Below are 21,028 nucleotides of genomic sequence, written 5' to 3' on the forward strand. Positions count from 1 at the left end.
TTCTAAAGTTTTAAAACTCTTTTTATACCATTTTTTTACATTACTAAAAGTACAAAAACTAAATGTTACGTAATTCGATAAAGTGATACTTCAATTCAAACAGGTAAACAGTTTGAACTTAGCGCTCTAGATTACACGTTATTTTTATCTTATTTGTTTTGTATATTGTCATTATTAATATTTATGTAAGCTATCATGTTAATACTTAATATATTTCCTAAGTTAGTTACAACAGTTAGGTTTTATCCATTGAAGTATGCAGGTAACTGACCTAAATTTATTAGTCACATAATTTTTTTTATGTTATTTTTTACGTGTAGGGTATTATATAAACATAAATAACGCATGTTACACTTACAAGGTTGCAGAACCTCAATACTATAATATTTTGTCAATAATTATAAACATTCGTAATTTAACAATGTATAGGTTAGTTTTTAATAGAAAATTAAATTGGTTGTTAATCAAAGAAACTCTTTTCCGACTCATAAATCAGTCAAATTAAAGTTATACACTAACATCTAACATAAACACATTATTTGTAATATATTTATAGAATAGTATCTAATAAAAGTAGGTTTCCACAACTCCATGACTGGTGCAAATAGCCTGTATTTAATATGTTCCAGTCTGCAGAATGTCATCTGCGGCAGTAAATGTGAAGTTCCACTACGGGCTGACAACATCAGACCCGGATACACATCCAGTGCTGATTGTGGGCCAGGCGACACATTTGAATACATTAACATGGCAAGATGTACGGTGTAAACTTGAACCTAGAGTTACTGAAGAGGTATGAATGATTTTTTTTAATTTCTGATTTACTAGCCCGCAACTTCTTCCGTGCAGAATTTAACAAAAAAAAATAATTAGTAGCCTATGTGTTCTTCCAGACTGTTATAGATCTATGCCAAATTTCATCAAGATCCATTGAGCCGTTCCGAAGATCCGAAGAAGAAACAAACATCCATCCATCAAGCCATCCATCATCCGCAAGGGCGGCCTTATCGCTTATAGCGATAAGGCCGCCCTTGCGATGTTAATTAGTATTTAGTAATTTTTCTGTATAATTTGTATTAGCAATAAGAGTTAATAAATAAATAAAATAAATCCATCCATCCATCTAAACATTTGCATTTATAATATTAGTAACATAGATATTTCAAGTGCTTCATTTCTTCAGCCTATGCCAGTTTGTCGACAACTCTCTATAATTGATAGCAGTAATCTTCAAAGTATAATTAATTTAAGTTTAAATACATCGGGAGTAAAGATACACTGAAGTGTCTTTTTGTATTGACAAAGAATTAAATTCACTTCCCACTTATGATTGAATACTAATAAATGAGCTGTAATTCAGCTCATATCTATGTTGCTAAGTCAAGTTTTTTTGTTAATTTCATTGTAAGCATGAAATGGATAGGAAATAAATGTCCTTGACTGTACATATTATAAAAGTCATTGTAACTCTTATGTTTTAGTTGCAGTGACATTTGTCATATTGTCTCTGTTTTATTCAAAGAGACCGTGAAGTATCTAACAGACAGCAGTATCTTCCGTTATTTTTAGCCGACTTCAAAAAGAAGGAGGTTATTAATCCGAGTTTCTTGCTTATGGAGGTTGTCCTTTAGTACCAGACTATACATATCAGGTTCAAATGTATATATCGACGCTGGAAAGCATAAACGCTGTAACCCCGAAAGTATGAACTTTACAGGAGAGCCAAAAAATGATAACTCGTGAGCTGATACGCCTACAAGCATGCGGTATTTAGTAATGTTGTGTAGTTTGTGCTAACCTATAATAAAATCATTATCGTTTGATAACTGTTGAAATTATTAAAGTGTGAAAAACATTTCGCGATTTCAAGGGTTACAGCGTTTATGCTTTCCAGCGTCGATATGTCACTGGAATTTAAACTTACAGAGAACAAAACTAACAATTTATATTCAGGTATGGCAGCGAGGACTAACAGTAGTATCTGGTGGTGATTCTTGCGAGCTGTGGCCGCGTGGAGCATCACTTGCCGCACTACCCGCAAGGCGCTCCCGTCACGCTGCGCCCTCTAGAGGACACGCTCTCTCCAAGATTGTAAAGAACGGACAGCGTGGTAATGTTAGCGAGGAATTTGTTGTGGTAAGTTAATAGACTTGAAGATACTGAATCTGGTGTATAAATGTGTGCTTGTGTACAATCTAGAAACCAGTTTCTTTTTTTTTTCATCTCACGTGGGTTGCACAAGGTTTTATAAACCTTAAAGTTTAGACTTAAGTTTTTGCGGCCGGTCGCCTGCCTGTCGTCAACTCTAACTTGGGAAAAAAAAAACCCTACTTGGGAATAAATCTTGGGTCTTAAAATTAAATATAAAAAACTAGTTTCTTCTATAGTTAAAAAAAGTAAAATAAAACACACTTTATTAACCAAAAACAAAGCCAATTACAATTACAAAGGATATCAAAAAAAAAGGAATCGGAAATATACTTAGTAAGTTCTGTTATTAACTAACACTATTATTTAGTTGGTATGTCGCAAACAAGACGTACTAGCTAGTGCGGTGGCGATCGCCCGTGCTGTGCCTCAGTACTCTGCTCGTACTGACTCCGCCCCGCTGGGCTCCGCACCCGCACCTCCTGAGCGCAGAGACCTTACTGTCGAGATTGTACTGGTCGCTGATGAGAAACGTGGTAAGTTAATACTAGGATATATATAATACTCAAATGTCCTTATTCGAACAACCAAAATATCGATAATCCGTACCCTAATCCATTAGGTCAATGTTTCTCAAAGTGTGATCCGTATAGATTTTCTTATGGGTTCATGAAAATACCGATTGGAACCGAATGTATCCATACGTAAAAGAATTACCAATACTAGAGTCTAGAATAATCAAACCTAGACTCTGACAAATACTCCACTTCCTAAAAGGTTTCCGAAGCCAAAAAATTTAAGAACTGCGTTATGTTTTTGGCGATATTTTTTGTAACAGTGGTAGAGTCCGTAACAGTATTAGATACTGCACAAATGGTCACTTCAAGTGACACACAGAATACACACTTCAAGTGTAAAGTGCGCACTTGCAGGGCCAAAAATAATGCCAAATTGTAGTCCTTGTTCCCCTTATTACCAATTTCTTATAAAGATGTGAAGGGAAAGTGGATTTGACAGGTGAAAGAAATATCCTAGCATCTGCTATTAACTTTCAACAGAAGTCTGGTCATTAAATTGTTTAAACTTTCGTGAGACATCATAATTTATTAATAAAGAAACGGCTTTACTCACGTTTGATCGTCCGGTGACGGCACCGACTAGTTTCGGAGCCATCGTGGATCCTCGAAAAAACACTCGCCCTGAAGATGGACCCCCGATGGGTCCGAAACTAGTCGGGGCCGTCACCGGACGATCACACGTGAGTTAAGCCGTTTCTTAATTAATTAAGAAGTCTGGTCTTTATCTATTTTAGCTATATAAAGTGACTGTTTGTTTGTTTGTCACCAATTTATATTTTAGAAGGTGAATCCGATGAGGAAGAGATGGGTGTTGTAGATTCTGTACTGCAAGAGAGAAGTCTGAGTGATGGTGAAGTGCGTACACTGCAGCGGTTGGCAGACATGACCCGTCTCGCAGCTCGTATCACTGATACACCTGCTAACATCATGAATGTAGACAATATTATTGAGGTAAGTGCACTGATCTCTGATAAATGGATTGTAGACTGGTGGAATACCATAACCACACAGAAGACTGGTGTTATGTGGAAGTAATTCTGTTTAGTTTGATGAGTGTGAGTGCCGGAGGGTTAATTTTAGTACTCTTTCCCATTTCTTATTATGAAAGGATGAGGAGGGGACGCATATGAAAGGGAATAGTTCTTTCCTCTGTCGATTAAAGGTATGGGCAATGGTCAATTTGCTATTTTGGTGAATTCAAATGGCCGATTGCTCGTTTGCAAAATTTTGACCAAAAAATATACTTGTATACTTGACAAAAACAATACTCTCAGTAGCTTAGCCTTTAAACTTAAGATAATTTGATGGTTTTGAAAAAAAAATAGATTATTTTTGACTGAACATTGAATTATTTGACAGGAGGCATTTGCAGTTGCCAAATCCCTGAATATAGCTGAACCAACAGTGATCAGGGGTGAGGAGCTGCTCGCCAGGGGTATGGGCGGACTGTATGGGGTAGGGCGTGCGGCAGCGCAGCCCCCAGCCCTGGTCTGCTTGTCGTACCGAGCGCCCGGGGCGTCACAATCCGTGGCATGGGTCGGCAAGGGCATCGTATATGACACCGGAGGCCTCAGTATTAAGGCAAGGGTATGTTTTATTATTGTCATGTCTGCTTGTTTAGAGTCCTTTTTCACTAATGATTGCTATCTTTATGTATTATTTTCACTGGGAATGTTTCTATTGACTACAATGTGAGCTCCGGTTATATGTCAGTTACTTACCATTGGTTTCTGAGACCAAAATCTCTGTAAGTAATATAGTCAAAGATAATAATAATAAATAACTGCTTTATTGTAACACTCATATATACAATTATGTGGAAGCCTTGGTTCCTGAACTAGGGCAAAGCTATGTGTTTCAGGAGACAATCCCTTTCCCCCCCCCCTATCATTAAATTGATTTTACATTTAGTGACAAAAGAAAAGAAAAAGTAAGCATTTAAAAATAAAAAAACTAAATTATGACGAAAACCAATGACAGGTATATTATCTTGGACAAAATAGATATAAAAGTATGTTTTAAATAGAGATTTTGGTCTCAGAAATCCACGGTTAGTGGAAAATGTGACTAAAAATTATTTGTAACCACTGACTGTTGGTTTATTTTATAGCTTATTTATTCAGTTTTCTTTTTAAATTGTGAAACAAGAAAATGAGAATGGGTTTATGTGAGAAACAGACAAAGTGTAAACCAATAGCTGCAAAGATGGATAGTTGTCATGGTAACGGCAATTCTCAGCTAATGACGAAGGTCTTTGTTGTCATTTGAATATTTGAATTTAGATATTTGCTATTGAAAGTTTTACGCAATCTATATATACAAAAGAAAGTGGTGTTAGTTACACTATTTATAACTCAAGATCGGTCGAACTGATTTAGTTGAAAATTGACGGTGAGGTAGCTTAGTACTAGGAGACGGACATAGGAACTTTTTTTTTATCTTGTGTGCATTTTTTTATTCCGCGCGGACGAAGTCGCGGGTAACAGCTAGTTATATTATAAAGTATGTTTATATTTTAACTAAACATATATATTGAGAAGTAAAAGGTTAGCGTGGTATGGACATGTTATGAGGAGGGAAGAATCGCATGTGGCAAAGAGAACGTTAAGTATGAGTGTGGAGGTACACCGGTAGAGGTAGACATAGGAAGAGATGGATGGATTGCGTGAAAGATGACATGATCAAGAAGAGGGTGACAGAGATGACGGCAGACAGATTCATTTGGAGAACGGAAACTTGGTGCACCGACCTTACTTAGGACATGGTCAAGGAGATGATGATGATATAATTTCAGAGTTCAATGGTTGGTATGAAGGGTGATTGTGGTGGAGCTGCAGGGGCTTTGGGTGCATTTGCTGCTTTCGTAGCGGAGCAACCAAATATAAACATACATTGTGTACTTTGCCTCGCTGAAAATGCAGTCGGACCTAATGCCACAAGGTATCTATGTAAAAATATTGATTGATAACTGTATATAATTTAATATAAAATCTATATTTTTTTTCAGACTATGTTCTATATTTATGCCAAATTTCATCGACATTTGTTGAGTGGTTCCGGAGATAACTTCAAATAAACATCCATCCATTTAAATTAAACTTTAGCTTTTATAATATTACTAGCCAGACGACCGTGTCTCCGTTCGCGCGGAATTAAAAAAAAACTTAATGTGTAGACTATGTTTTCTTCCAGACTATGTTCTACATCTATGATAAATTTCATCAAGATTTATTGAGTAGTTGCGGAGATATCTTCAAACAAACATATATCTAAACATTCGCATTTATAATATTTTTAAGATTAATTTATATTTACTAAAGATTGTACTATTATCTTAAAAATATTATAAATGCGAATGTTTAGATATATGTTTGTTTGAAGATATCTCCGGAACTACTCAACGGATATAGATGAAATTTGACACAGATGTAGAACTTAGTCTGGAAAAAAACGTAGTCTACTTATTAAGGTTTTTTTATAATTCCGCGCAGACGGAGACGCGGTCGTCTAGCTATATTATAAATGCTAAAGTTTAGTTCAGTTGCACGTTTATTTGAAGTTATCACCGGAATGGCTGAACAGATCTTGAAGAAATTTAGCACAGATGTAGAACATAGGAAGAAAACATAGACTAGCTAGATTTATTTTTCAATTCTGTGCTGCTATATATTATATATACAACAATAATATAACTGTCTATATCAGTAATTGTCAAATTTATTTCTTTCACCGCCCCCTTTGTAAATCAATTATATTTCAGAGCCCGCTAATTTTTATTCAGCCCTAAAACATAAAAACCACAAATTCATTACTTTAATTAATTTCAATGCCCCCCATTTTTGGGCACCTTATCGCCCCCTCCTAGGTTTCAAACGCCCTCAAGAGGCGTTATCGCCCACTTTGGGAAACACTGGTTTATATGAAGATATACAACTATAGATGACAAGTATACATAAAAAAAATGTTTTTTTTGTCATTTTCAAGATGACAACTGTATACATTGAATGTTACAGACCAGATGACATCCACCGCCTGTACTCGGGACGTACTGTTGAAATTAATAATACAGATGCTGAAGGTAACATAATTTATTTAAATATACATCAAGCTACGACATAAAAGAGACAAACAGAGATAATAAAAGTAGCATTGCGGCTGAATTCGCCGAAATAGCGAATCTATACCCATAGATAACCGCAATTCAGATGCATTGGTTATCTCTAAACAATGGAGGGGATGCACAGAAATAGAATATTTCCCCTTCCTATGTGTCCTATCTTCTGTCAAATCTTCCCCTTTCCATCCTTTCCATAAAGGGTGGGAAAGGGAAAGACTAAAATTAGACCTTAAATACTACACTCATCAGACTGTACGTGGAATTACTTCTACTTGATTCCTGTCTTCTGTGTGGTCGTGGTATTTCACCAGATGATCATCCACTGTTAAATGTTGTAACTGAGGTTTGTGATCTCTGTCTACCTCTCTGAGTTATTAGCGTGAGTTATCTTGATGTACAGGTCGTCTAGTACTAAGTGATGGAGTGGTGTACGCACAGAGAGACCTTAAAGCTGATATTATTGTGGACATCGCCACTTTAACTGGAGCTCAGGTTAGTTTATAATATGCGATTTTTTTTTATCTTAGTCCCCACCCCCTTAGATAATCCCCCTTCTCTCTGATCAGTATTTTAATACATCAGCTCATTATACATCCCCACTGAAGGGTTCGGAGCCTATCCTAAGTTAGAGGTGACTAGGACATATTCAACGCAGGCTCATTGCGGGTTGACTTCACACATATCATTGAATTTCGTCTCAGATATGTGCAGCATCACGATGTTTTCCTTCATCGTAAGAACATCGGATAAATGTACATATGTAAATTGAAAAACACATTGGTATATGACAGGAATTGAACCCAGAACCTGTAAATTGCAAATCAAGTGCTTAACTAAACGGAAGAATAACACCATCTAGCTTATTTTGTTAACAAATTATGTTTACATAACTCTGGTAGTTAATAGTTATATAATGTTTTTCTTGTTAAATTAAGACGGGATATATAGAATGTATTCTACGTGGCTAAATTGTATGCAACTTTAATTGTATCACTGAACTGTGCAGTGCCAATACAAACATTATATGTTTAATGGTACCAAGTATACAATATATAAATGTAAAAATGTAATAAGTTGAAAAATAATAAAAAAAAAAAAAAAAAAAAAACTGAAACACTGATGCTCTCATCTTTCATTAAATCAATCCGCAATAGGCCAGGACTAAGATCTGGTCACATAAATTAATTAAGAAACGGCTTAACTCACGTTTGATCATCCGGTGACGGCACCGACTAGTTTCGGACCCTTCGGGGGTCCATCTTCAGGGCGAGTGTTTAATCCGAGGACTTCGATTGCGAGACGCGACGCGACCGCGAAGTCCTCGGATTAAACACTCGCCCTGAAGATGGACCCCCGAAGGGTCCGAAACTAGTCGGTGCCGTCACCGGACGATCAAACGTGAGTTAAGTCGTTTCTTAATTAATTATGATGTCTCACGAAAGTTTAAACAATTTAATCTAGTCACATATTGGAGACGGATGACCTGATGACTGAAGTATCTTCCAGGGTACAGCAACTGGGAAGTATCATGCTGCGATAGTATCCAACTGTGGACGTTTAGAGCATCGGTGTGTGGTTGCTGGTCTCCGATGTGGGGAACTGGCACACCCGCTGCCATACGCACCAGAGCTACACTTCCCGGAGTTCACCAGTGTTGTTGCTGATATGAAGAACAGTGTTGCGGTATGTTACATTATTATTATTTATTTATTTATCTATATATATAAAAGAAAGTCGTGTTAGTTACACTATTTATAACTCAAGAAAGGCTGAATCGATTTGACTGAAAATTGGTGGGCAGGTAGCTTAGAACCAGGAAACGGACATAGGATAATTTTTACCCCGTTTTCTATTTTTTATTATTCCGCGCGGACGGAGTCGCGGGTAAAAGCTAGTTTACAATACATGATAACCTAAAATAGAACTATGTCCTACAAAATTATATAAAACTAGCTTTTACCCGCGACTCCGTCCGCGCGGAATAATAAAAAATAGAAAACGGGGTAAAAATTATCCTATGTCCGTTTCCTGGTTCTAAGCTACCTGCCCACCAATTTTCAGTCAAATCGATTCAGCCTTTCTTGAGTTATAAATAGTGTAACTAACACGACTTTCTTTTATATATATAGATTTGACTGTGGGATCAAAAAATTTAATTTAATTTATTTAATTTTACATGTCAATGGAAATAGAAACGGAGAGGTGTGTCTGGACTATGTCAAATTGAAATCCATGATCTCTGTCTACCCCTTTTTAGTTATGGGTGTGATTATATAATACAATTATACTTTATTGTGCACTATCATGGAGTTAGAAAGAAAGTACATCAGGAATTTAACACAACTTTGACAGACAACCTTTGGGTAGAAATTAAACTAAGTAAACCAAATCGGTTTCCATACGAACAGTGAAAAGAAATAAAAATAATAACAATACTAAAATTAATAAAAAATATTAAAAAAATAGATTTAAACTAGCTGTCGCCCGCGACTCCGTCCTCGCGAAATTGAAAAAAAAAACTTAAGTAAATATAACGTGAAATACAGTTTTAGAATTTATTTTCTAAGAAATAGAACACAGCGCCATCTATTGGTTGTATTTGCAACCTAAATTTTATCGATGAATCAACGTACACCGCCATCTATGAGAACTTTATAAAACTAAACAGTAAATAAACATTTGCTTCAGAAACAATTAATTGATACATTTTATTCGTTTACATTCACGACATAAGCGAATAATTGAAATGATAACTATCATATACAGTAAGTTAGACCAAAATACAGGTACATGTGAGATTTGATTGAAATTGGTTCAGTAGTTTTGGAGTTTATTGGCAACATACATCGTGACACAAGATTTATATATATATATAATACAAAATTTCGATAATTTTATATTATAGGTATTTATATTTACCTATAATATAGTTGATCATGTTATAGCCAAATTAGAACTGCAGATAGTGAACTTTGACATGTTTTTTAAACGATTCAATACTTTTACTGCATCAAATAGAGAGAGATAAAGGGTTCCATAACTTCACAGAGTACACAGTGAACGATTTTGAGTATGTCACTGACAAATTAGTTACTGATTGAGTTCTCAGAAGTCATCAGTAATAAAAATTATATTATAACGTTCACAGGATCGTAATAACGCGCAACCATCTTGTGCTGGTCTCTTTGTGTTGTCACATCTCGGCTTTGATTTCCGCGGAGGCTGGCTACATATAGATATGGCTGCGCCTGCGCACTCTGTAAGTAATCCCACACAACATATATACACCTAAAACCTAATTTTCAACACTAAAAAATTACTAGTTATAGTAAAACATTAATAATATTTTTATTTTACATTATTAACGTCGGTGGCTCAGAGGTTAAGCACTTTACTTGCAATCTGCAGGTCATGGGTTCGAATCCCGCCATGTACTAATGTGTTTTTCTCGATTTACATATGTACATTTATCTGACATTCTTAAGATGAAGGAAAACATTATGATGCTGCACATATCTGAGAAGAAATTCAATGATATGTGTGAAGTCAACTCGCACTGGGCCTGAATTGACTATATCCTAGTCAGCTCTAACTTAGGGTAGGCTCCGAGCCCCTCAGTGGGGATTTATAGTGAGCTGATGATGATGATGATTAATAATATTAATTTTTCAGGGTGAACGAGCTACAGGTTATGGAGTTGCGCTTCTAAATGTACTATTCGGAGCTCACTCCTCCAGCCGACTGCTGCGTGCTCTCGCTCCACCTGCGCAATGACGTCACACACCCCCCACACCCCCAACACCCCCAACACTGACCCACTGGTGACAAATGTCACGTCACAATACTATGTCATGTCAAAAATTCCCTAACATTTAAAATAAACTAACACCCCATTATAAAACACCATTAACAACGACCCCCTAAACTCGCATCCCTAATTTTTCATCATTTATACCCACCCCCTGCTCACCTTACCATCATTAAACAAACATACAGTCATACAGATCTAAATCCTTGTTGAATTATGTCACCACCATGTGAGACAAGAACCCCCAAACAACCCTTAAATATAACTTAAACTTTGTCTTAACATTAGGCCTTTTAAAATTGTAAGCAATAAATTAGAATAAAGTTATATCAAGAAAATTAATCAAAACTAAACTAAAAAAAACTAAAAACTTTAAAATTAAACTAAATTTGAAATCATTTGCCTTTAAAATAGTATTTTCAAGATTTTTTTTTTTTTTCATTTTTATAGACTGGAAATATAAAGTTGAAATAATATAATTAAGTATAAAATGTCTAATAATTAAATAATAAATCATAATAAAATATATTATAAAAGTACAATTATTTTGAAGTTATTTTAAATAACAACAAGGGTTTTAAAGTATTCTTTCATTGGAGTTCATATAAAGTTTTGAAGACCTGCTAAAAAAAAAAGCAAATATTATAGGATTTTTATCAAAATAGTTTTTAAGAGAAATAACATTTTTTACTTAGAGATAGGAAAGAAAACAATTTTTTGCCCAAAAAAAAAATTAATATCACTAATTTTTTTTTTATGTTTAATATAGTTGATAATAAAAAAAAAAGATTTTTTTGAACTTATACTAAGTTGAACCTTTAGTTGTAGTTATCTAAAAAAACGTTTTTTTTTTCTTTAAACAATTTAAGGATTTTTTTTTCATCGTACAATAATCCAAAATAAAGGCATAATGAATTGTTTTCTTCAAGAGTAATTTTTTTAACTCTTTTTTTATTCATCTATATGCATTTTTCACTTTTTTGTGCATTTTAACATATTGTACATTTTTTTCAAGTTTTCTTGTATTTTTTTTATTATTTTTAATGATATACGAAAACACAACCATGTGTTCAATAGAGCCAAATGTATTAAACATGTTAGAGTTCATTTCTTTAGCATTTTAGTAAAAAATTGTATCAAAAATTTTGAATTCAATAATGTATTTCGGCTTTTAATATTTTATTTCTTAATAAAATAACATTTTCAGTAATTTGTATTTTTTTTTACCTCAAATCTATGTTACTAATTGTTGGGAATTATAGGGAGTTGAAATGAAAGAACGAATAAATTTGGTTATTTGCGTTTATGGGTCAGTTCACCGATAATTATGTTGGATAATAACACTATTCAATGTATATAAAAGCAGATAAAATCCAAACTTTCCTTGTATACAATACAATGTAAAATTCCGACTTGGTCATCAAAATCTGAATAGACAAAAAATAAATGCACCCAACGCGCCTTATACATGGCAACATTACAACTTTTTGGCAAAAACCTCGTATTAACAAAGAATATAGCGCCTTAACATGTAATTTTAGTGATAAAATTAATCCATAAATAAATTCTGTTCGACCTTACATTGTTAAAAAAATAAATTAACCTTCGTAGTAAAAAGGTATTACTTTCGAATTATATTAACTATTATGACTGAAAGATTAATATAAAAAGCACTACTTAGATAAAAATGCTTAAAAACAAAGCGCGTACAAATTACTTATTGCTCTACGCTGGCAAATGGCGCTGTCGCACCCGATATGTAGTAAAAAAATATTATAGCAACACTAAAAAATTTGGAAGAGACTACAGTTTTTATATAATACATACGCTATTTCATGACTTTAAAACAAATCAGTTGATCGCAAACTTCTTAGTCGACGAACATACGATCTTCAGAAATGAATAAGAAATTGTATTGTCTAAAATCGTTTTATTGAAATGGTAAGGCGCAGACGATATTCGATTGTGCAATTCATAAATCCCTGACTCCGGTGCCGTAGTTTGCGCCGCCCGCCCTGTTCAGTGCGTCCTTGAATTGATCGATGTCTATTTCAGCTTGGCTCTCCAACTGCAACTCGACTGCAAAATTCTGAAAGAAAATACGAGAAATAATTAAATACTTACTCACTACAGAATATTGACTCCTAATTTTTTTATGTGAAGTAAATAGTGCATGAAACGAAACGTTCTTGGCTAACGGTAAAACGATTGACAGCTGACAATTGTCATCTGTCACGCAAGTTGAACGTTTTCAAACGTAAACAATTTGAATTCGATGAAAGTAAATAACATAAAATGAAAGAATTACTAAACAAAGTGCCGTGTAGAAAAAACCAACTAAATACTTTATTAGATTTGTTCGGAGAATATGACGAACCGCTACCATATTCTATATTTATCAGCGGAAGTATGGCGACCGGAAAAACTTTGTGCCTGACCAATATATTGGATTATTTATGTTATAAACAGATAACCATAGATTGTATTGAATGTTATTCACCTAAAATAATCTTCGAGACGATACTTGCTGGTCTACAAGACGAAGATGTTGAAATAAAATGTGAGTCATTGTCTGACCTTACGAATTGTTTGAACAAGTTTGGTGACGATAAAATGACTTATGAACCTATCATTATCATCTTCGATCGAGCTGAAAGACTGAGGACAATGGATCAGACATTAATGTGTACATTTTTACGTCTGCGCGAATTCTGTAATCTCAATATATGCACTGTTTTTGTAACGCATTTAGCCTACGACAACTTTTACTTTAAAATAGGCGCTCTAGAGCCGATACAGATATTCTTTCCTAATTACACAAGAGATGAATTATTCAAAATCATTATTTCAAATCATAAAACATTCATAGATGAAATGTTAAGGCAACATAATATAGTAGAGGACATATTAATTGAACTTAATGAGAAACAATTATTTGCAAACTTTTTAAATGCATTTCTCAGTGTATTCTACAGACCTTGTCGAGATTTGATAGAATTACAGCACATGGCACAAATAAATTTCATCAAATACTGTGAACCAATAATAAGAGAAGAAATCAAAGCTAGTGATGTAGACAGACTTTGGCGACACATAACTCCTGTACTAAAATCAAGCTTAGCACACTTATATCTTAGAATCAGCGATGGCAAACCTGTTTCACCTAGCAAAGAAAACAAAACTGAGCTACAAAAACTCTACAACTTTGAGAATTCATTAAAAGAGGAACTGATGTCAACAAAAACATTTGCACAAAGTTTCGAACTCCCTTATTATGCCAAATTTCTTCTAATAGCTGCATATCTCGCTAGTTACAATCCTCCGAAAGAAGACAAACGCTTATTTATGAAGAATCATGGGAAACAACGAAAAAGATTACAACAGGTCAAAGCTAAAGCAAAAATAACTGAGAAATTGACTACTCAGCTCGGGCCTAAAGTTTTTACGCTGGATAGACTGTTAGCAATATTCTATGCTATTCTAGAAGAAAAGATAGGTCTAACGAGTAATTTATTAGCTCAAATAGCAACACTTGTAGAATTAAAATTGATTGCGGGAAGTAAGGAGATAGATTTAGACACAGCAAAGTACAAATGCATTGTTGGATATGATTTTATTAACGCTGTAGCACAAACTGTTGATTTTAATGTTAGCAAATATTTATATGATCTTATATAAATTAACAAAGACTTGAAAACTGTGAGAGGAAAAGATAAGAAAAGGTTAATCTACAGTTTAGTTGAAATCAATAGAAAGCAGGTCGTGCATTTTAATATGTTTGTTACATTTAAAAAAAACTATATATGTCTTACAGTGTGAGAAAAGTTGAGTATTTTTGTTACATAACATTTACGCTATTTATTTTATATTTTCTTAATAAACATTGAAAAAAAAAATGGCTTTTATTTTTATACATTTCTGTAATTAGCTTTAGATTTTTATTTGGTTATGGAACACAATAGTTGAATGGTAGGATTCGTACCTACGACCGTAAGATCAGATGCTCCCTTAACCATTATGCCCTTAATATAAATCCAGTCCAGCGGTCTAATCCTTGCTGAAAATCAACTGTAAAATTGTAAGACTGAAATGCACTGTGTGACAGTACACATTTCCAGTTTTAAACGTTGATTCCGTTCGCTGGACTGGAATAATCTAAACCGGGCATTAGGGTATAGGCACTTAAGTGTACAGCTATGTGCAAGGTACTTACGGATATGATGTCTTTGACGATAGCCTTGTCGGTGGACATCTTGGCGCGGTTAATGACCGACACGTTAGGCCCCACCCACGCCACGAACATGAACTTGCGCCGCTTCGACATCTCATCACCCATTTGCAACCTAAACATTCAATAAAATAAACAATTACCTGACTTAAAACTAACGAACCGTAGTTTATGTGAAAGTACCCTTATTTTAAATTACAGTCGAACCTGGATAAGCGAGAATCTCCATTCGCGAGAAACTGAGGATAGAGAGTAACGTCTCAAAATGATAAAAATATCGCAATCTCTTAGACTCTCTTTTATCCAGGTTGTACTGTACAAGAAAGCGACGACAAGAACATTGTAATCCCAACGTAAATTTCATCAATGTGCTTCCAATTTAACCAACGTTAAAATCATCACCGAACTATAGAAAGATCTAATTAGTCGTTTAAAACCACCACAACTCATTCCATCACCCACTTTCTGGCCATGCCTTGGTATGACTTGAGAGCAGGATCCAAGGGTTCGACCGCTACGCCCATTTGGGTTACCTGAGATATCCGAAGGCGCGTTCATCGTCAGCGAACTGTTTGCGGAACTCGGTGAAATCACTGCCGCGCGCCGAGCACACGATGCGGGAGCCCTCGAATTTGAACACCGCCCTAGCAACAAACACTACAATTAGACCCCTTTTCCCCCGAAGCTACTAGTTTTAGTGGAATAGGCATTTAACTCACCACTCTGTGGGCGTGCCATCGGAGCGCACGTCCTCGTACGCTGCGCGTATCGTATCCCGGTCTAGGCCGGTTGTCATGGCGACCTGGTGGACAAGAGAAGGCTTAACATTTCTATAATATTAATTACCTAACTATCATGATCCTAAAATTGAATGATTATTGCTGTCAGAAGAGCTTACAGGAAGCTCTATTGAAGTTTCTTACACTTTAACTTCAACAGGTGCAACTTAATTTTATCGATAGTAAAAACTACCTTTGAGGATGAAGAAACCTCAGAATGACAAGATTCAACATCCTGTACGTCATCACTGGGACAAGAAATGTCTTCCTTTCCCTCTTTTACGATAGCGTATAGTTCATCTATACGTTTCTTCAGAACACATACATCGCTTTTGATATTCCTCTTATCCGTGGATTTCTCCTCCAGTGAGCTAATTTTCTCGGAAAACTGAGATACGATACTTCGTAATTCCTCCATATTCTGATTGAGAACTTCGAATTTTGTTAAAATATTGTTTTGATTATTGGACAATTTTGCTATATGATCTTTGAGTGTTTGAAAATTACCCTCCACATGGTCAGACTGGCCATTCGTATTCATATTAGTTAAATTTCACGGAAATCTTAGAATAAATTAAACTTTGTACATGATTCAAACAATACTTTACAATTCCGAGGTTTTAAGACACAATATTTTTTATTTCATTGTTGATTTTGACGTTTATTACTTTTTTTTGATAATTAAGTCAAAATCTTGCCAGATTTTAATGGAAAGATCGTTTTGACGAAGGTTTTATCTACAGAGTAATGAAAAATAAAAAGGTTTACCAGTTGAAACTTTACACGCACCACATGAAAATTTATGGACATAACTTTGCCTACCCTATTAGCATTTAAAGCGCGATGTTACGCCTTTTTTCTTTAAAGAAACTCATACAAAAACATTAGTATTGTGTAATTTGTGTAGCACCTATTTGAAAAAAAGGGATCATAATTGTTTAGGAAGCGAGAACTCAGAAATTAATAAAACAAAAGTTCAGAGATCCAAAGCAGTTTATTTGTTTTCTACTCTACATGAAAGGAATGCAAATAAGCTGAACTGTCGCCTCCCCGTACAGTGGAGAGTAAACAGGTGGAAGTCATTACAGCACGCCGCCGCGAAGACGGAGCACCAAGTGAAGAGTAGACTCCTTCTGGATGTTGTAATCGGAGAGTGTACGACCATCCTCCAGTTGTTTGCCGGCGAAGATAAGACGTTGCTGGTCTGGGGGGATACCTTCTTTGTCTTGGATCTTGGCTTTAACATTTTCAATTGTGTCTGAGGGTTCAACTTCGAGGGTAATAGTCTTGCCAGTCAAGGTCTTGACGAAGATCTGCATACCACCACGGAGACGGAGTACCAAGTGAAGTGTGGATTCCTTCTGGATGTTATAGTCAGAGAGTGTTCGACCATCCTCTAACTGTTTGCCGGCAAAGATCAATCTCTGCTGGTCTGGAGGGATACCTTCTTTGTCTTGGATTTTAGCCTTAACGTTCTCAATGGTGTCTGAAGGTTCCACTTCAAGTGTGATCGTCTTTCCTGTTAAGGTCTTGACGAAGATCTGCATACCACCACGGAGACGGAGTACCAAGTGAAGTGTAGACTCTTTCTGAATGTTGTAGTCAGACAATGTGCGTCCGTCTTCCAACTGTTTGCCGGCGAAGATGAGACGTTGCTGGTCTGGGGGGATACCTTCCTTATCTTGGATCTTGGCTTTAACATTTTCAATTGTGTCTGAGGGTTCAACTTCGAGGGTAATAGTCTTGCCAGTCAAGGTCTTGACGAAGATCTGCATACCACCACGGAGACGGAGTACCAAGTGAAGTGTGGATTCCTTCTGGATGTTATAGTCAGAGAGTGTTCGACCATCCTCTAACTGTTTGCCGGCAAAGATCAATCTCTGCTGGTCTGGAGGGATACCTTCTTTGTCTTGGATTTTAGCCTTAACGTTCTCAATGGTGTCTGAAGGTTCCACTTCAAGTGTGATCGTCTTTCCTGTTAAGGTCTTGACGAAGATCTGCATACCACCACGGAGACGGAGTACCAAGTGGAGTGTCGACTCTTTTTGAATGTTATAGTCTGATAGTGTACGACCATCCTCCAACTGTTTGCCGGCGAAGATGAGACGTTGCTGGTCTGGTGGGATACCTTCTTTGTCTTGGATCTTGGCTTTAACATTTTCAATAGTGTCTGAGGGTTCAACTTCGAGGGTAATAGTCTTGCCAGTCAACGTCTTGACGAAGATCTGCATACCACCACGGAGACGGAGTACCAAGTGAAGTGTGGATTCCTTCTGGATGTTATAGTCAGAGAGTGTTCGACCATCCTCTAACTGTTTGCCGGCAAAGATCAATCTCTGCTGGTCTGGAGGGATACCTTCTTTGTCTTGGATTTTAGCCTTAACGTTCTCAATGGTGTCTGAAGGTTCCACTTCAAGTGTGATCGTCTTTCCTGTTAAGGTCTTGACGAAGATCTGCATACCACCACGGAGACGGAGTACCAAGTGAAGTGTAGACTCTTTCTGAATGTTGTAGTCAGACAATGTGCGTCCGTCTTCCAACTGTTTGCCGGCGAAGATGAGACGTTGCTGGTCTGGGGGGATACCTTCCTTATCTTGGATCTTGGCTTTAACATTCTCAATTGTGTCAGAAGGCTCTACCTCCAAAGTGATGGTCTTGCCCGTCAAGGTCTTCACAAAAATCTGCATACCACCACGGAGACGGAGTACCAAGTGAAGTGTGGATTCCTTTTGGATGTTGTAGTCAGAGAGTGTACGACCATCCTCCAACTGTTTGCCGGCGAAGATGAGACGTTGCTGGTCTGGGGGGATACCTTCTTTGTCTTGGATTTTAGCTTTAACGTTCTCGATAGTGTCTGAGGGTTCAACTTCAAGGGTGATGGTCTTTCCTGTTAAAGTCTTGACGAAGATCTGCATACCACCACGAAGACGGAGTACCAAATGTAGCGTGGATTCCTTTTGGATGTTATAGTCAGAGAGTGTACGACCATCTTCCAACTGTTTGCCGGCGAAGATGAGACGTTGCTGGTCTGGTGGGATACCTTCCTTATCTTGGATCTTGGCCTTTACATTCTCAATGGTATCTGAGGGTTCTACTTCTAATGTGATAGTCTTGCCAGTCAGGGTTTTGACGAAGATCTGCATACCGCCTCGCAAACGTAATACCAAGTGAAGAGTAGATTCTTTCTGGATGTTGTAGTCAGAGAGTGTACGACCATCCTCTAGTTGTTTGCCGGCAAAGATCAATCTCTGTTGGTCTGGGGGGATACCTTCTTTATCCTGGATTTTGGCTTTGACATTCTCAATGGTATCTGAAGGTTCAACCTCCAATGTAATGGTCTTGCCAGTCAAAGTCTTCACAAAAATTTGCATGCCTCCTCTCAAACGAAGCACTAAGTGAAGTGTCGATTCCTTCTGAATATTGTAGTCCGAAAGTGTGCGACCATCTTCGAGCTGCTTACCCGCAAAGATAAGACGTTGCTGATCTGGGGGAATACCTTCCTTGTCTTGAATTTTGGCTTTTACATTCTCAATTGTGTCTGATGGCTCCACCTCTAGTGTGATAGTTTTGCCCGTTAGTGTTTTAACAAAAATCTGCATTCCTCCTCTTAGACGGAGCACTAAGTGAAGGGTAGATTCCTTCTGGATGTTGTAGTCTGACAGTGTTCGTCCATCCTCAAGTTGTTTACCCGCAAAGATCAATCTCTGCTGGTCTGGGGGGATACCCTCTTTGTCTTGGATTTTGGCCTTGACATTTTCAATTGTGTCCGAAGGTTCAACTTCTAATGTGATGGTCTTGCCAGTCAAGGTCTTGACAAAGATCTGCATACCACCTCGGAGACGGAGTACTAAATGCAGGGTAGACTCTTTCTGAATGTTGTAGTCAGACAATGTGCGTCCATCTTCCAGCTGTTTGCCAGCAAAGATCAATCTCTGCTGGTCTGGAGGGATGCCCTCTTTGTCTTGGATTTTGGCCTTGACATTTTCAATTGTGTCCGAGGGTTCAACTTCTAATGTGATGGTCTTGCCAGTCAAGGTCTTGACAAAGATCTGCATACCACCTCGGAGGCGGAGTACTAAATGCAGGGTTGACTCTTTCTGAATGTTGTAGTCAGACAATGTGCGTCCGTCTTCCAGCTGTTTGCCGGCGAAGATCAATCTCTGCTGGTCTGGGGGGATGCCCTCTTTGTCTTGGATCTTGGCCTTAACATTTTCAATTGTGTCCGAAGGCTCCACCTCTAAGGTGATGGTCTTGCCCGTCAAGGTCTTCACGAAAATCTGCATCTTGTAATTGTAATCTGTAAACAAATGAACGATTCTTTTAAATATTTTCATTATAGAAAATACTTATAAAAATAACCAAGGCTTTCAGCTGATATTGGGTTAGTACTTACGAAATATGAATAAATACTGACCAATTAAAGTAAATTACGTTTCTTTGATGCTAATTTTATTTAATTTTGCAACATTTTCTAACTATAAGGGAAAAGAAGTAATTTGGGTTACAGATGTGTCATTGATCATTGAATCATTAAAAATTCTTGTAATATCTTGTAGAATTTTTTTACAATTCAATATACCAGACGGAGAATTCAAAGTATTTTCTTACATCAATCGTTAAAAAGAGAGTAATACTGCAGTGTAAAACGCAAACAATGACTTTCCATAACACAGAACGAACAAAAGAAAGATGGCGGATCAAGTGAGGTTCATATGTTAGATATTGTAATAATCTGATTAATCTAAGTATGTTTGAAATTAATTTCAGATATTATTTATTCAATTACATACCTTGAATTTAAAATATAAAGAAAGAATTTGAATTCAGTAACTAATATTTTACCATTATTTTATAATTGAAGACAAAGAAATGAGATTTTTAAGTGACTAACACTGGATTTTATTAAATTATTAGTTGATATTCGCGTTTACATTTTGAAATTTATTCGGAAACAGAGTTATTTCATCAGAAAAAGCGATCAATACCTTGAACCACGTCAAACAAGATGGCGCACAATGAATTCAAATGCGCAATAACATTTTCTAACCCAAATTACTTTAATAATAGTAAAATACAACAGGACTTACCTTTTCACTAGAATTTATCCAATAACTAAAATTTCTAAATATTAATCAGCAACTTTTAAAAATTATACAATGATCACAAACGATGTCTGTCACACGTCTTGTTCCTTTTTCAATTCTCTCGTAAATGCAAGTGCGGGAGGAGGACGGACGCTTTTATACAGCACAAAAATGCGTCGATCAATACGTTGTCCGACACGACGAACCCCGATCAAAGCCGATCAACTCTATCCTTTTCTCGCTCGATCACTAGGAAAATGAGCGAGGCAGTTATATTGGAATGTTC

General features: G+C 36.3%; 4 protein-coding genes across 8 annotated transcripts in view; 2 read left to right on the top strand and 2 right to left on the bottom strand.

Annotated features, from left to right (window-relative positions):
• On the top strand, window positions 1–10,999 carry LOC106717771 (probable aminopeptidase NPEPL1). 3 transcript variants are annotated; one of them, XM_045684418.1, is made up of 12 exons: window positions 1–103; window positions 630–793; window positions 1,954–2,136; window positions 2,519–2,684; window positions 3,508–3,677; window positions 4,086–4,313; window positions 5,521–5,666; window positions 6,740–6,804; window positions 7,244–7,335; window positions 8,350–8,526; window positions 9,992–10,102; window positions 10,516–10,999. In XM_045684418.1, exons 2-12 carry the CDS (start codon window positions 638–640, stop codon window positions 10,615–10,617), a joined length of 1,596 nt encoding a protein of 531 aa, XP_045540374.1. In that variant the 5' UTR covers window positions 1–103; window positions 630–637; the 3' UTR covers window positions 10,618–10,999. The 3 variants fall into 3 exon arrangements, with proteins under 3 accessions (XP_045540374.1, XP_045540372.1, XP_045540373.1); XM_045684416.1 differs by lacking the exon at window positions 1–103 and adding an exon at window positions 126–262; XM_045684417.1 differs by lacking the exon at window positions 1–103 and adding an exon at window positions 126–262 and having other exon boundaries at window positions 4,086–4,307.
• A 921-nt stretch (window positions 11,000–11,920) lies between these two features.
• The window catches only part of LOC106717898 (coactosin-like protein), a 42,721-nt gene continuing 33,613 nt past the window's right edge, over window positions 11,921–21,028 (bottom strand). Inside the window, exons 1-5 of one of the 3 annotated variants that reach the window (XM_014511851.2) lie at window positions 15,852–16,273; window positions 15,599–15,681; window positions 15,413–15,523; window positions 14,865–14,994; window positions 11,921–12,740 (exon numbers count right to left, since the gene is read on the bottom strand). In XM_014511851.2, coding sequence (XP_014367337.1) covers window positions 12,624–12,740; window positions 14,865–14,994; window positions 15,413–15,523; window positions 15,599–15,681; window positions 15,852–16,199 — 789 coding nt within the window. In that variant the 5' untranslated portion in view covers window positions 16,200–16,273 and the 3' untranslated portion in view covers window positions 11,921–12,623. Of the gene's footprint in view, window positions 12,741–14,864; window positions 14,995–15,412; window positions 15,524–15,598; window positions 15,682–15,851; window positions 16,274–21,028 lie in introns of those variants that run through there. The other 2 variants (XM_014511852.2, XM_014511853.2) reach the window with 2 other exon arrangements.
• Window positions 12,751–14,429, top strand: LOC106717896 (origin recognition complex subunit 5). The gene has a single exon (XM_014511849.2). It carries the CDS (start codon window positions 12,947–12,949, stop codon window positions 14,327–14,329), a length of 1,383 nt encoding a protein of 460 aa, XP_014367335.2. The 5' UTR covers window positions 12,751–12,946; the 3' UTR covers window positions 14,330–14,429.
• On the bottom strand, window positions 16,634–20,886 carry LOC106717897 (polyubiquitin-C-like). Its single transcript, XM_045684606.1, has 2 exons — window positions 20,746–20,886; window positions 16,634–19,955 (listed from the first exon to the last, which is right to left on the bottom strand). Exon 2 carries the CDS (start codon window positions 19,939–19,941, stop codon window positions 16,741–16,743), a length of 3,201 nt encoding a protein of 1,066 aa, XP_045540562.1. The 5' UTR covers window positions 19,942–19,955; window positions 20,746–20,886; the 3' UTR covers window positions 16,634–16,740.

This window comes from Papilio machaon, chromosome 26 (assembly GCF_912999745.1).
Source record: "Papilio machaon chromosome 26, ilPapMach1.1, whole genome shotgun sequence".
Lineage (NCBI taxonomy): Eukaryota > Metazoa > Arthropoda > Insecta > Lepidoptera > Papilionidae > Papilio > Papilio machaon.

What these genes read in the sequence shown, in the direction of transcription:
- LOC106717771 (XM_045684416.1), top strand. Translation starts at nt 196, where the DNA reads ATGTTAATACTTAATATATTTCCTAAGTTAGTTACAACAGTTAGGTTT. An exon ending in AACCTAGAGTTACTGAAGAG is followed by an intron (nt 794 to 1,953) that starts GTATGAATGATT and finishes ATTTATATTCAG; the next exon opens with GTATGGCAGCGAGGACTAAC. An exon ending in GCCTCAGTATTAAGGCAAGG is followed by an intron (nt 4,314 to 5,520) that starts GTATGTTTTATT and finishes ATATAATTTCAG; the next exon opens with AGTTCAATGGTTGGTATGAA.
- LOC106717896 (XM_014511849.2), top strand. Translation starts at nt 12,947, where the DNA reads ATGAAAGAATTACTAAACAAAGTGCCGTGTAGAAAAAACCAACTAAAT.
- LOC106717897 (XM_045684606.1), bottom strand. Translation starts at nt 19,941, where the DNA reads ATGCAGATTTTCGTGAAGACCTTGACGGGCAAGACCATCACCTTAGAG.